This window comes from Myodes glareolus, chromosome 16 (assembly GCF_982192425.1).
Source record: "Myodes glareolus chromosome 16, mMyoGla1.1, whole genome shotgun sequence".
Lineage (NCBI taxonomy): Eukaryota > Metazoa > Chordata > Mammalia > Rodentia > Cricetidae > Myodes > Myodes glareolus.
This window is the reverse complement of record NC_142041.1, coordinates 22,663,194-22,677,555: the sequence shown is the minus strand read 5'-3', so window position 1 is coordinate 22,677,555 and position 14,362 is coordinate 22,663,194. Positions and strand designations below refer to the sequence as shown.

General features: G+C 46.5%; 1 protein-coding gene across 4 annotated transcripts in view; it reads left to right on the top strand.

The window, feature by feature from the left end:
- The first annotated feature begins 11,954 nt into the window (after positions 1-11,954).
- The window catches only part of Slc44a1 (solute carrier family 44 member 1), a 168,823-nt gene continuing 166,415 nt past the window's right edge, over positions 11,955-14,362 (top strand). For 2 of the 4 annotated variants that reach the window (XM_048420511.3, XM_048420510.3), the window contains exon 1: positions 11,959-12,044. In XM_048420511.3, the coding sequence (XP_048276468.3) occupies positions 11,997-12,044 (48 nt within the window). In that variant the 5' untranslated portion in view covers positions 11,959-11,996. Of the gene's footprint in view, positions 12,045-13,391; positions 13,659-14,362 lie in introns of those variants that run through there. The other 2 variants (XM_048420509.3, XM_085677155.2) reach the window with 2 other exon arrangements.

Sequence of the window (14,362 nt, the reverse complement as noted above, 5' to 3'; positions counted from 1 at the left end):
GGGGCCTCTCTGGTTTCAATGACTTGTAGTGAAGAATAGTTTACATGCATTGAGTGCTTACTGTATGCCATGGTCTATGTGATGACAAGTCAAGGGGGTATGGTATCGATGGCTAGCCTTGGGCAAAATTGGGGGAATTACATGGTCTGTCAAGAACGTGAAAAACAAAATAAGGATGCCTCGCTGCCTGTGTAATACATTTCAGTAAGTATACATTTTAGTTCAGAGACAATATATATTATGCCAGTCATAGTGGTATGTAGCTGTAATCCTCACTATGTAGAGGGCAGAGGCACAAGATCATAGCTGTGGAATATTAATTTAACTATGTAAAGATGTGTTGCTTCATACCTTGCCTACCTCAGGTCGGTATAATTAAAAAGCTGAACAGCCAATAGCTAGGCAGAGGAGAGGTAGGTGGGGCTGGTGGGAAGAAAGAAATGGGGAGCCAGTCAGCCTGCCAAGGGCCAGACAGACAGACACGGAGAAGCAGGATGGACGCAATGTAGATGAGGTAAATAGGCATCGGGGCAGCACATAAATTAATAGAAATGGATTAATTTAAGTTAAAGAAAAGAAGTTAGCTGGAAACAATCCTAGGCTAAGGCTGAGCATTCATAATTAACAATAAGTCTCTGCATCTTTGGCAGCTGGTTGGTGGCCCAAATAAAATGTCAACTACAGATCATGAGTTCAGGGATTATCTAGGCCACCTGATGAGTTCACAGTCAGCTGGGCAACTTGGGAAGACCCTGCCTAGTAGATAGAAAAACAGATAGATCGTGATGATGATGATGATGATGATGATGAAGATAGATAGATAGATAGGCAAATAGATGGATCTCAGTAGTAGAAACTTTGCCTTGCATAAATTAGTCCATGAGTTCAATCCCAAGAATGGGGGAAATATGAGAAAAGCTATTCTTTAAAAAAAAGCTCACATGTATTTTCCATTTATTTTCAGAATGAGGGTCCCATGTACCTCCATGAGCCAACCCCAGCTGATGTGCAATTTTCTAAATTGCAAATATCTTCTAAAAAGTGAAAAATAAATTAAGCAAATAATTCTTGTTCACAATTTTGTCACTGAAATCAGTGGATTAGAAGTGGTTGATTGCCAGTGGCCCATGAGTGAGGCACTCTCCTGAACTCTCTGGAAGGGTTCTCCCTCGATTTTAAAGATGCATGTGTGTCATTTGTAGAATGATCCCACCATCTGTGATTGGTAGAGTTGCTGACGTTGATCTGACTCCACAGCCCCAAACTGCAATCAGTAGTCTATCAGGGTGTTTGAGTTCTCAACAAGAAGGAAAAAGAAAGCTGGGCAGTGATGGTGCACACCTTTAATCCCAACACTCGGGAGGAAGGAGCTCTCTGAGATTGAAGTCAGCCTGGTCTACAGAGTGAGTTTCAGGACAGCCAGGGCTGTTACATAGAGAAACCCTGGTTTTGGAAAAAAGGAAGGAAGGAAGGAAGGAAGGAAGGAAGGAAGGAAGGAAGAAAGGGAAAAAAGGAAAAAGGAGAAATACAGACAGTGAGTTTCAAGCTAGGAGTGAAAATAAACTTGACTTTTTGTTTTATTAAAACACTAGGGCTCTGAGGGTTAATTATCATCCCAGCATAATCAATTCTACTTAGATTATTTTTATCCTTCACTGTGCTAATTGCTAAAATGGTGGTTTTTATTTTTACTTTTTACTCAGTAGACATACCATCAAGATGGAAATAGGAAAATTTTGTGCCCAAGAACTGAATAGATGACTTAACTCATGGGATAGGCGAAGCAGTGGATGCAGAAATCTGGGTAAATTGTTACTTATTTTTTTCCTCGAAGAAGAGGAAAGTGGACTATGTAGCTTTGAAAGCCTCTCTCTATTAACTGCAGGGCTATGTTCTCATTCTTTTTTTTAATATTTATTTATTTATTTATTATGTATACAAGATTCTGTCTGTGTGTATGTCTGCAAGCCAGAAGACGGCACCAGACCTCATTACAGATGGTTGTGAGCCACCATGTGGTTGCCGGGAATTGAACTCAGGACCTTTGGAAGAGCAGGCAATGCTCTTAACCACTGAGCCATCTCTCCAGCCCCCCTATGTTCTCATTCTTGACTCCTCTCTGACCTCAGTATTTGCTCACTACATCGGTGACTCTTCTGTGTCAAATGTTTTCCTGGTTGATCACAGACAGTCCAGAAGCAGGGCTAACAGAAGCTAAAGACAGGCATACATTTTTCTGGAAATGCAGAGATGATGGTTGTGAGAACCTTGACATTAATCTCTTTTTTTTCCCCGCTTCTGAAGAAGCCAAAAGTGAAACTCTCCAGAAGAGAGCCTAGCGAGGCTGCAGACAGTCGCGAGCAGGCCCTTTGGGATGGGAACAGCGTGTCATTCTTGCTTAGTTCTCGTTGCAAATGTCTTTTTACATGCCTGCAACTTGCTGAGGGGGAGTGAGAGAGCAAAGCTGTCAGGCCAGCAGCATCTTAATTATGGAGATTAGAAATATTTTATGCAATTGACACAGTCTCTTTAAAATTATATAGCATTAGGGAAAAAGACTGTCTGGCACCACCGAGAAAGGAAGAAAAGCGCTCAGAGGAAGAATAGGTGAATTTTGACAGTTTGTCCAATGAAATAATGCTAGTTAGCGAAAGAAACTTTAAAGAACAGACTCAAACTAGAGTTTCCATTTCCTGATACAAATCTCCTAAAGGACTAGAGAAGCTTCAGATTGTCAGTCTGGCCAGACCGCACAACCTCCTCCTCTGGATCCCCGCACCCCCAAATTTTCTGCAGTGCCACACCCACCCTGGGCTACCAGCTGTTGGAGCTCTTGGAAACTGAGTGAGTTGGTGATCAAGTCAGGCTTGCTTTCCAGGGAGCCCGCGTCCTTTGCTCAGTGGGTGAAACGAGTGAGTATCTCTGAAGTGCTACCTTGCTATGTGTTCTTAGGAAGTCTAATTACTTCCCTGACCTAGCAATTTCCTCCTGGGCACAGGACCGTCTGCCTCTGTAAGAATCGAGGCCCACTTCAGCATCCTGAAGACTGAATGCTTTGATAAAGAATGGGGTGGACACCATCAATCACACTTAAGCATCATTTTGTTGTTTTGTGCAGGGAGCTTTATGAGTAGTGGTATTGTTTTAACACTTACTGTTTTTATGATCTGATCTCTTCTCCCGGAGTCTCTCTTGGGCGATATCAACACAGCGATCATGTTAAAGCAAGAAGCTCACTCCTGGGTTACTCTAGTCAAAATCATCTGGGTCGCCTGGTCCACAGAAAGGAAAAACTTCATAGCGTTTGGATGCCACAGGGTCACATAGATGGATGACACTGAGCTCAGTGAGAGGACCCTCTGGAGGGTTTAGGGTGTAGTGGTACCAACTCTACAGTTGGTAGAATGCTCGCCTAGCATGCACCAAGCCCTGGGTCTGATCCACAGTATCACATGAAACCAGGTGGTATGGTACATTTATGTATTCTGAGCACTTGGAAGTGGAGGCCGGAGGGTCAGAAGACTAAAAGTCATTCTCCTCTACATAGGGAAGGTGAGGCTAGCCTCATATCCATAAAGTTTGGTTACAAACAAAATATTCAGTGAATAGTTGCCACTCATGATTACCTCGGTTTTATAGAGTAGTAAAAATCCCCTTCCTCCTGTCTACACAGTGAGTTCAAGGTTAGCTAGGGAGGCATGAGGTCGTGTAGAGAGGCAGTGATGTAGACTGAATGGGTAGAGCATTGATAACTATAAACAGGAGGGCCCCACACCATAACTTCCCATTCCATATGTTCTTTTTACAACATGACTCTGACATTTCTTCCACCCTTCTCCTGGATCTGAACGGGCCCATGCCTATAGCAAAAGTGGTGCCATGAGCTACCAGAGGCAGGTTATGAGAAGGGATGCTGTGTCGACCTTAGTTCTCCTGGGGATGCTTGCTCTTGGAACCTAGCCACCTTGCCACAAGACAGCCCACATCACATGGCAAAGACCCAAGTAGGCATTTTGGCTGACAGTCAACAGCCAGCACTCACCGCCGGGTTCTTAACTGAGAAAGCCTCAAGATAATTCCTGCCTCATCCACTATCTGGTACAGGCACACGAGAGCCACCCAAGTAAGAATGACCTGCTGTGCCTACTCAGCTCCCAGACTTCTGAGGAGAGACAGTAACAACTGATGGCTGCTGTCAGCCATTGGCGGTTAGTTTGGTTTGTGGTGCAGCAATGTCTACCTGAGACCTTGTTTGGATCTTACCCATTCCTTAGCCTACATCTTGGCTTAAGTCGTTTTATACCTAAGTGATCTCTTTTTGCCATACCCACCACCTCCATTATTCAAAGCTACCTGTTCAGCTTCAAGGCCGCTTTTTCCACAAGGCCTTTCTTAATCATTAGGTTCAACTGTCATCTCTTATTGTTCTGCCTACAGGACAGGAAAATCCCTGCCTCCTTCCACCCGGGGACTCTTGTTGGTTCACAGCCATTTGTCAAAAATATTCCTGAAATTGTTTGGACAAACAGTCGATGCTTTTGCTAAAAGTGTCATCTATAGAGAAGTTCAAAATTCAGAAACTGTTGATCTATATGACAGACTTTTCCTGAGGAGGTTCAACACACTCACGTCCTCACCCCAGAAAGGGGGCCCACGGCAAACCAAAGTAACAATTGCCTCTGTGTCTGATGGTGAACTGTTGGCTTTTTATTGAGGTCACTAACAGGGGTACAGGTGAGGAGTTACTTTCAAGGAACACGGATGACTTAAAAATAGCAGCACCAAGCCCACCCCAGTATGGATGATGAACCCACAAAATTGCAACCCTGAAGCCCCGGAGTGCATCCAGGCAACGCCACAGCCCGAACTTCTCTTGCTTTGACCAGCAGTTGGGCTGCTCAGTGTCTCCATCCTTATCAACAGGGGCTCTCAAGAATCTTATATTTTTGACATTATTATTATTAATTTTTCCCTCACTTTAATGTCAAAGGCTTCTAAGCCTCCCTCTCCTTTCTGGAGGAAATATTTCAGTGTGGAAGGGATGTTGCAACTGGACTGGACAGGCCCTGTAACAACCTTCCTTTTGTGATGGTTTGCCTTGCCCTGTTTTATACCCATATACTTTTGAATGCGTCTCCCCCGAATTCCTGCACCAGAAATGTAGTAACCACAGGACAGTGATGGAAGGTGGAGTCTTTCGGGAGCCGTTCATGGCATGAGGGCTGTGTCCTCTGAATGGATTCGTGCCATTGGAGAAAGGGCTTTGCAGGACCGAGTTCGCACTCTCCTGCTTTGTGGCCCTGTGAGGATGCCGTTGTGTTCACTGCCCTTTGCCCTTTTGCTCTCTACCATGTGAAGATGAAGGGGGAAGACCCTCACCAGATGCCAAGCTCACAATTTCAGACGTCCCAGTCTCTCAAAACTATGAACAGTAAATTCCTGTTCTTCATATGTAAGTCTCAGGTGATCTGTTATAGCAATACAAACCAGTCTAATGGAAACCTCTTCTCCTCTGCTAAGGCATTTGCAATGAACAGAGTAGGAAAAATTCCCTATGACCTCTATAACCATGCTGTTTACATAACAGTATCTCATCATAACACTGAGTTTTAACTTAGATTGATGGTTGTGGTTGTTTGAATGAGAATGGCCGCCCTAAGCAAATGTACGTTAAAGCTTGATCCCTAGTTGGTAGAATGATTTTGGGGAAAGAATTAGGGAGTTTAGGCTTGTTCCATGAGGTGTGTCAACGGGTCTGGGCTCTGAGATTTCCAAAGGCCACACCAGACCCAGTTTCTCTCTCTTTGTCTACAAGTTGCTGATCGGGGATCAGATATAAAATCTTTCCTACTGCACCAAAGCCAGGCCTGCCTGTCTGCTGCCAGGCTCTCTGCCATATGGTCATGGACCCTCTGAAACTGTAAGCAAGCCCCCAATTAAATGCTTTTCTAAAAATTTGTTGGTTTGGTCATGGCGTCTCTTTGCTGCTATAGAACAGTAACTAAGACAATAGGGCATTGTAACCATGGTGGTAGGTTTACTCTCATAACACCGGTCTGTGTTGGCAATTAATTATCGGTTACAACATGCTTGCTTTTATTTTATTTTTTACAGCTATATAATATTTCTTATTATTTTTGGCAATTACTTAACCAGCTTTCCATACTATGGAAGTTTAAGTTTTTCCTTAATTTTTCTTTATTGAAAACACTGGGTTGTGATTGGACATCGCCGGGGGAAGAACTGCTTAGTTAGAAGAAATGGAGCTTTTACATGTTATACAGAACCTTCTTCCCCAGGAAGAGGGTCATATTTCTATCTCCATCAGCTGTGGATGGGGATTATGATCGTCCCCAATGCTGGCTATTATTAAGCTTTTAAATCGTTGCCAATTTGTTAGGTGAGGAATGATATTCTCTAAAGTTTTTAACGCATAGTTTTATGATCGAGGAGACTGAGGAGCACTTCCCGTTTTATTGGTCCTTATATTTCTTTCACTGTGGCATGCATTGGCTGCCTTTTCTTCTTAAGTGGGAATTTCATGTGAATTACATGAACCTCTGCTGCAGACGTTCCTGGTATTATTTATGTTTGCTGTTTGTATTTACTTGTGGTATCGTTTGCATCAAGGGGTTTTTTAAAATGTTTATGCAGCTAATTCTTAATCTGTCTTTTGATAAAATATTGGGCTATGTTGGTTCGCAGAGAAGTGTCCCCTCTCTAAAAATAGCCATATTTGGTTTGAGCTACCGGATGACCTGGGTTTGGTCCCTGGAACCTACGTGGTGGAAGGAGGATTAGCCCTGATCCCTGAAAGTTGTTGCCTGAGTTCCACCTGCATCCTGGAGCGCAAGTGTGCACATTCACTACCCTCTCTCCAAAGAAACCCAATTTTTAAAATGAAAAAAAGACACATTTAAGAAATTTTTATAGGAAACACCATATATTTTTAAAAAGTAAGAGCCAGGCATGGTGGCGCACACCTTTCATTCCAACACTCTGGTGGTAGAGGCAGGTAGATCTCTGTGAGTTCGAAACCAGCCTGCCCTGCAGAGCAAGTTCCAGGATGGCCAGGGCTGTTACACAGAGAAACCCTGTCTCAACACAAACAAGTAAAACATTTACATTTGAGAAAAGTTTTCTTTTGAAGCATTTAAGATATTTTAGCGGTGGTGGTGCATGCCTTTAATCCTAACACTTGAGGCAGAGGCAGGTGGATCTCTGTGAGTTCGAGGCCAGCCTGGTCTACAATAGCTACTTCCAGGATAGGCTCCTAAGCTACAGAGAAATCCTGTCTCGAAAAACCAAATAAATACATAAATTTTTAAAAAGCTAATTACAAGTGACTCATTGACAAAAATGTATTTATCCATAAATATTTTTGGGTATCAAATTAGCTTTTGGTACCTGGCACAATAGAAGCTTGTATGGTAGAGGTAAGAATACAAGAATAATCAGGAAATTTCGGGAGCTGGCATTGAGATAGGGTTTCTCTGTGTTACAGTCCTGGCTGTCTTGGAACTCGCTTTGTAGAGTAGGCTGGCCTTGAACTCACAGAGATCCGCCCGCCTCTGTCTCCCTGAGTTCTGGGATTAAAGGTGTGTGCCTCCACCTGGATCAGAAAAAAAATTAATGTAACAATTTTTATAGGCAAAATAAATTAATTTCTTTTCCCCCCCTCCATCTCTCTCTTTCACAGGACTTAGTTTCACTTGTGGTTCCAAGGTGTAGCCCGCCATGGTGGAATGTCAAGGTTGCAGGACTTCGAGGTGCCTGCTCACTTCCCACACCTTGTACAGGCAATCCACAAACAGGAAGTAGAGTGTAATGAATGTTTGTGCTCTGCTCACTTTCTCCTTTTTACTGAGTCTGGCTGCCCAGCCCAGGAAATGGTGCTGCCTGCAATTGAGGTGGATTTTCTCACTTCAATTAACCGAACACGGAAGCTCCCTCACAGGCTTGCCTAGAGGTTTGATTGATTGATTGTAAACCCCATCAACTTGACAATCTAGATTAACCAACACAGAATGGTATCTTCTGACCCATTTCCATAGTGAAGAACATCATCTCATCCTACTGTGAGTTCCTTATTTGTAGAAGGAATGGCAGGCCGCTTTCCACTGCCCGCCTGCCCGGCTAGCTTTACCCGAAATAATTACACGGAAACTGTATTCTTTTGAAACACTGCTTGGCCCATTAGTTTCATTCTCTTATTGGCTAACTCTCACATCTTGACTTCAACCCATTTCTAATAATCTGTATGTCACCATGAGCTTGTGGCTTACCCAGAAAGATTCAGCATGTCTGACCTGGCAGCTTCATGGCGGCGACTCTCTGCCTCTCCCTCACTCTGCTTCCTTCTTCCAGCATTCTCTTCTGTCTACTCCACCCACCTATGTTCTGACCTATCAGGCCAAGCAGTTTCTTTATTAATTAACCAATGAAAGCAACAGATAGATAGAAGACTCTCCTACATCACTTATTTCCTACCCATCATGAGTTAATATCCACATTACACCCCTTTTCATTATGGTAAATTACATTACATAAACTCTACTGCCTTCACTGCCTAGAGTGTACAGCTGGGCATGAAGGACGGCAGTTTTCAACCACTGCCATCTCCTTTCCCCTTGTCCACCTGGAACTCTACATCTACTGCAGTACCCCCATCACCGCCACCATTTTATTTTTGTCCCCGTGAATCTTCTGATAACGTGTCTCTTATATAAGTGGAATTGGGTGCTATTTGTCCTTGGATGACTGCCTGACTTCGCTTTGCACAGTGTTCTCAGGTTTCACCTGTGTTTATTGTATGTTAAAATTCCCCATCAGGTGAAGACAGAAGACCACTGTGTAACTAAGAATGAGCAAGGCTGTGATAAATTTAGTGATGGGTCCTCTCTGAGCAGAGGGAGCATGCAGACCCATTCCTCTGGATATGTTTTTCCCCCTGCCCTGTAAGTGGCTTTAAAGCAAGGGCCCTTCTTGTCTCTAGCTAGAAAAGTACTACATTGGCTCAAGAAACATATTGCTAAATAAATAAATAAATGTATTTCCCTACTCTGTAAGTTGTCTCCTTCTGTCTTCATTTAGTATTCACAATTTTGCCTTTTTTACTTTCTCATCTCCCTAGCACTCCCCTCCAAAAAAAAAAAAAAGACAAAAAAAAAAATACCCAAAAAACCCCTAGTGTTTGGTTGACAAGAGCTTTAAACTCTGAGGATTGATATTTCAGCTAAGGCCACATCATCAAAATCATTTAAGCTAAGAAGTCAGCTGGAAACATTGCAGAGTGGATTGAATGGCTACAAAGGATGTGAGTCCTTTAGAGAAGTAAGAGTAAACATGCTTATCCGTTTGTCTCAGTTAGGGTCACTATTGCTGTGAGGGGACACTGAGACAACAGCCATTTTCATAAGAAAACATTTAATTCAGGAGGCTCATCCAGTTCAGCAGTTCAGCCCATCATAGCTGGGAGCATGGCAGACGTGTTGTTGGAGCTAAGAGTGCTACATCTTACAGGCAACAGGAAGTCAATTGACACACTGGGTGGTGTTCTGAGCATAGAAATCCTCAAAGCCCACCCTTACAGTGACACACTTCCTCCAACAAGGCCATACCTATGCCAACAAAGTCACACCTCCTAATAGTGCCACTCCCTATGAGATTATGGGATTATAGGATTATGGGGGCCAATTACATTCAAACTACCACACCCTCTAAACACAGGTTCACAGCCAACAGTTTGCAGGGAGCATACTTATGTTATCTGATCTTGCAACAAAAATCCAGGTGAAACAATAAATAAAGTCAGAATTGTAAAGTAACACTGGAGAAACATAAACTTACAATTATGGGCAGGTACAGTTACAGGGCAAAAGAATTAGAATCTCTACACTTGCCAGTGATGTTACCTTTTCCCCTGAATGTGTCCGAATTCAGGAGAGCTCTTTTCCGGAAGGTCTTCCACTGCTGAGCTTCCCCAGGAACCTAAGATACATTTCCGAAGTCTACTGGAGTCTGCTCTTGGCTCTCTGGTAATGAATGAACAACTACAGCCTTCCGTTACAATTAGTTTTTACCTCTGGAGCCTTTCCCAGGAGTGATCTGGGAATGCTCTCAGGGAGGTTGGGGAAGCGGATCTGAAGTGTGGGGGGGGAGTGGAGGGGGACTCAGCTGAAGGAAGGGACTGTGCTCTAGCGGAATACGGCTGTGAACACAGTATGTGCTAGAACGTAACACAGCCAACTCACCAAATGCCACGGTTTTTACATTAGAGTTATTCTGAGTGGCTACACACACACACACACACACACACACACACACACGCACACGCACGCACGCACACCCATACACTTGCACCACTCACATATAGATCCATTTATATTTATGACCTTCTCCCCTCCTCCACCTCAAGCCTGAACCAGTGTGAACAATGAGTCAGGCTTTATTAAAATCACCGGAAAGACCATTAGTTCCGTCTCTTCCCTCAGTGAGTGACCAGTACCAATCCTTCCTTCTGAGGCTGGAAACCCTGAATTCACACAGCCAATTATGCAATACTAGACTACTGGGAAGCATTTCCGGCTGGCTCAGCTGGTGATCTGATTTTACCCTGCAGCATCAAGATTGATAGGCCTTATAATTTTATCCTGGTTAGTGCAGACGTTGTTCTTATGTAACTTGGGGGAGGGGGGATTACCTCCCTGGTTTTGAAAACGAACCCCCAAACCCTTTTAAAGAGATTTTTCCTGATGGCATCTCAAGTGAGATCTGAGCTCTGGCTAGGGTAAAAATTAAAAAACAAAAAAACAACAAAAACTGTTTTCTTATTTCTGAATTTGCTGCAGTTTAACACCACTGAATGCTGTGTGTGCTTGTTTATGAGAAAGAGCAAAAAGAATAGAACAGAAAAGCTTCCCACTAAATAACTTATTTTTATTTATTTATTTTTCTGGTTTGGGAGCTTGATCTCGGGCCTGCCGAGCTTGAACTTCACTCCACATTCCTCACTCCGTCCTTTCAGGAGGCTTCTCTGGGCACGACGGGCTGTGGATGGGCACGGGAAGGAGACTTGTTCTTTGAAGGTACAGAAGATCAATTCGGGAGCCCTCAGTTTCTCTCCTGCTGACGGCAGGGTGTAATTTTACAGCATCGCATTCATATACATGTGTGGGGCATCATACATAATTAGTTTGTTTACGAGACACCTTGCAGAGCCTCAGAATGCCCAGTTCTATCATAACTCTTCAAGGGGAAACTCCAGTGAGGAGCAGGCACAAGGGAAGGTGCTTGGGCTGCCATCATCCATGGCAGGAATGAGATCTCCAACAAAATCCAACACGTTTTTAAGAAGCACTGACACAGTCAGCTACATATCCAACCACTTCTACAGTTCTAACGGTAAAATAAGCACTAGCTACTACATGGAACAAGTGTGCTAGCCAGAAAGATTTTTATAAACCGAGAGAAAAGCTCCCATCTTGACTTGCTAAGAGAAACAACTCCTCTTCCCTTGATTATAAAGAAGGAGGACAGATGGCTTCTTGTTTAAGACTGTAATTTTACTTTCAGCATCCTCCCTCAGTTAAAAACAAGATGTCCTTTTCTGGCTTTGAGGGAAAATCTCAAGGGAGGGATTTTTATTCCTGGCTGTATTGAATAATTCAACGAACATCCCAGAGAGCACAGGGAGATACAAAGAAGAAAAGACTTGCCCTTGTTCTCAGGGAGTTTACAGTCTTACTGTGGAGTTTATGAACAGTTTTATTTCTTCGCTGCGAGCTAATGACCCAATGGTTACCATTAGGGAACACTTCATTCACCCCTCCCATGCCTATGGAAGAGCCTCAGGTCAAACTGCAGAAAATTCAAGGACCCAATGTAGTTCTTGCTGTGTGCTTATTCGCTGACCTATCAGCTGCTTCGCCACATTATTTAATCTTAAGAACACTTTGCAGCCATCCCTGTCTGCTATCAGGACTTCACAGAGGAACATGAGGTTTGGAGGAACGAGTCATCTATACTCACAGACCCAGGAAGCGGTAATGCAACAAACCAACTAGGAAATTCTCCTTTTTAGATCCCCATCCCCCTTTTCTCTCTCTTTTGGTCCCCCCCCCTTTATATTTCTTCTTTCCACGCACAGACAGTCAACTTCGGTGCTCATTTTCTTCCCCCTTGACTTTGAGTCACCTTGAAATCCGTCAAGGCAGCACTTCTGGTGTCTCGCTTGCTCCCTTCTATCTTTGCAAACAAACCTTCGGCTGCCTTTGAGACACTTGGACACTATGAAACGAGACGTGAAGGTTTGGGCGAGTGTTGGAGACAGGCACGATGCTGTGACTGTTGACCTTGTTTCTTCTCGCCATTTCTAAACTGCTCTCGCTTCACTCTTTCCAAAGACTTTAAAGCCTTGGAATTTCTTAAAGGTTGTGCATGTCTATTCTAACTTGTTGCTACCTGAGCGCGTATTAATACAGGTTTGTTGTTTTTTTTTTTTTTTTTTTTGTAAGAGAATAGCAACTTTGCTTTTTATCGCCTATTTAGTTTTAGTGTTAATAAATTTCTGGAATGTAATATAGTATCTCGGTAAATATTTTAAATATGAATTGATGTGTGTATGTGTGTGCATGCGCTACCATGTGTAACAAAGTTTACTCAAGATCTAAAATGGCTTTGCTTGAGGGCCTGAAGTACTACCTTCCCCTCCCATTTCTGGCTCTTTTACTACAATTTCCACTTGGGTGTTGTCGTTGTAGGCCTCTTTCAAGGCTTAGTTTCCACACCAGCAAAATGGGGACAGGAGCAACAGATGACTTTTTACCCTTCTCGTTTTCCATCACCCATTCCCTCTCCACGGAAGGTTTAGCATGCACGCTTCCTTCTGGGTAAAAATAAGCATCCACCAGAGCCCTAAAAAGCTTCGGGTCAGCGACCCCGGTGGCGTGCCCAACCTGGAGAGGGAGCAACCCCGGGGACCCTCCGCGTGCCTCGCGGGTCGGGAAGCAAGTCGGCTGCCTGTGGGCTGCGGCCCCGCCGGGTCCTTGGGAGCTCTGGCCTCAGACGCCCTCTCGCCCCGAGGCAGAACGGCGGCCTCGGTGCCACCGCGAAATGGGCCCGGCGCCGCGCAGGCTCCGGCGCGCGCCCAAGGGCCCGGCCTCGTTCTGGCTGCCGTGGCCCCGCCGTCCGCGCGGCGCGGCGCTGCACTGGGGGCGGGGAGTCTGATGGGAGACGCGCGCGGCGGCGCCGAGGAGGAGGCGGCGGCTGCAGCCCGGGAGAGGGAGCGGGAGAGGGACTGGGCGCGGGTGGTGGGAGGCGGGGGCCAGGGGGAGGTGCCGCCGCCGCCGCCCGCCCCTTTCCGCTGGGGAGCAGCTGCAGCAGCAGGAGCGGAGCCGGAGCCGCGCAGCCGCCGCCGCCGCTACCACCGCCGGGGGATGTGGCCGGCGCCTGCCCCGAACCGCGCCGCCTCCTGACTTCTCGCCGCCGTCGCCGTCGCTGCCGTCGCCGCCGAGTCGTGCGGGGCCAGGCCGCGCCCTCCCCGGGCGCCCGGCGGCTCGCATGCCGAGGGGCTCCGGGGCGTAGCTGCGCGCCCGGCGCCGCCTCCGGGCTCCTCCGGCCCCGCCATGGGCTGCTGCAGCTCCGCCTCCGCCGCGCAGGTGAGGGGCTCCCGCCTCCCGGCCGCCGGCCCGGATGCCACCCCGCGCCTTGCGCGCCTGCCTGCCGAGCGGTGCCTTGGGCGCCCCTGCGGTGCCCTGCGCCCCTCCGGTCCCCGCCGATCCCCTGCGCCCGTGCGCGGCCCCCGCTGCCCGCTGCGCTCCCTCCCCCGCTTTCGCACCTGAGCCGCCCGTCCCGCCTGCCTGCAGGTAGAGGCGCCCCTGGGCGCCCGCTCTGCCCCAGGAGACGTCCCCTTCCCTCGTCTTGGGGCCCGCCTGCCTGCTCCCCAGCTTTGCTGAGATCCCCCGTCATTCACACACTGTTTTCCGTGTCCCCAGAAGGTGCACCCCAGCTTGGGCTCTTCACCTCTCTTCCACCTTATTCCAGTTTTGGCTCCATTTAATAAACTGCCCATTTCCCCTGGCCTGCGGTCCCCTCGGCCAGGATCAGGTGCTTCAGTGGGTCCCCGTGCCCTTCCGGGGCCCATTCCACAGATCCCACCCCCTCACTCTCCACCCCATCCCCCCCTCTGTGCCTTGACCCTGGGCACCGCGGCCTCTCGGCGCACTGAGGGCCCTGCGGGAGCGCGGGGATTGGGCTGGGAAGGAGATTGGGCACCTGGTGGGTGACCGGAGCGTTACGGAAACTCCCTCTTTGTTGCCAGTGTAACAGGAGGAAGAGGTGCCGAATTTAGTTTTTCTGTGGG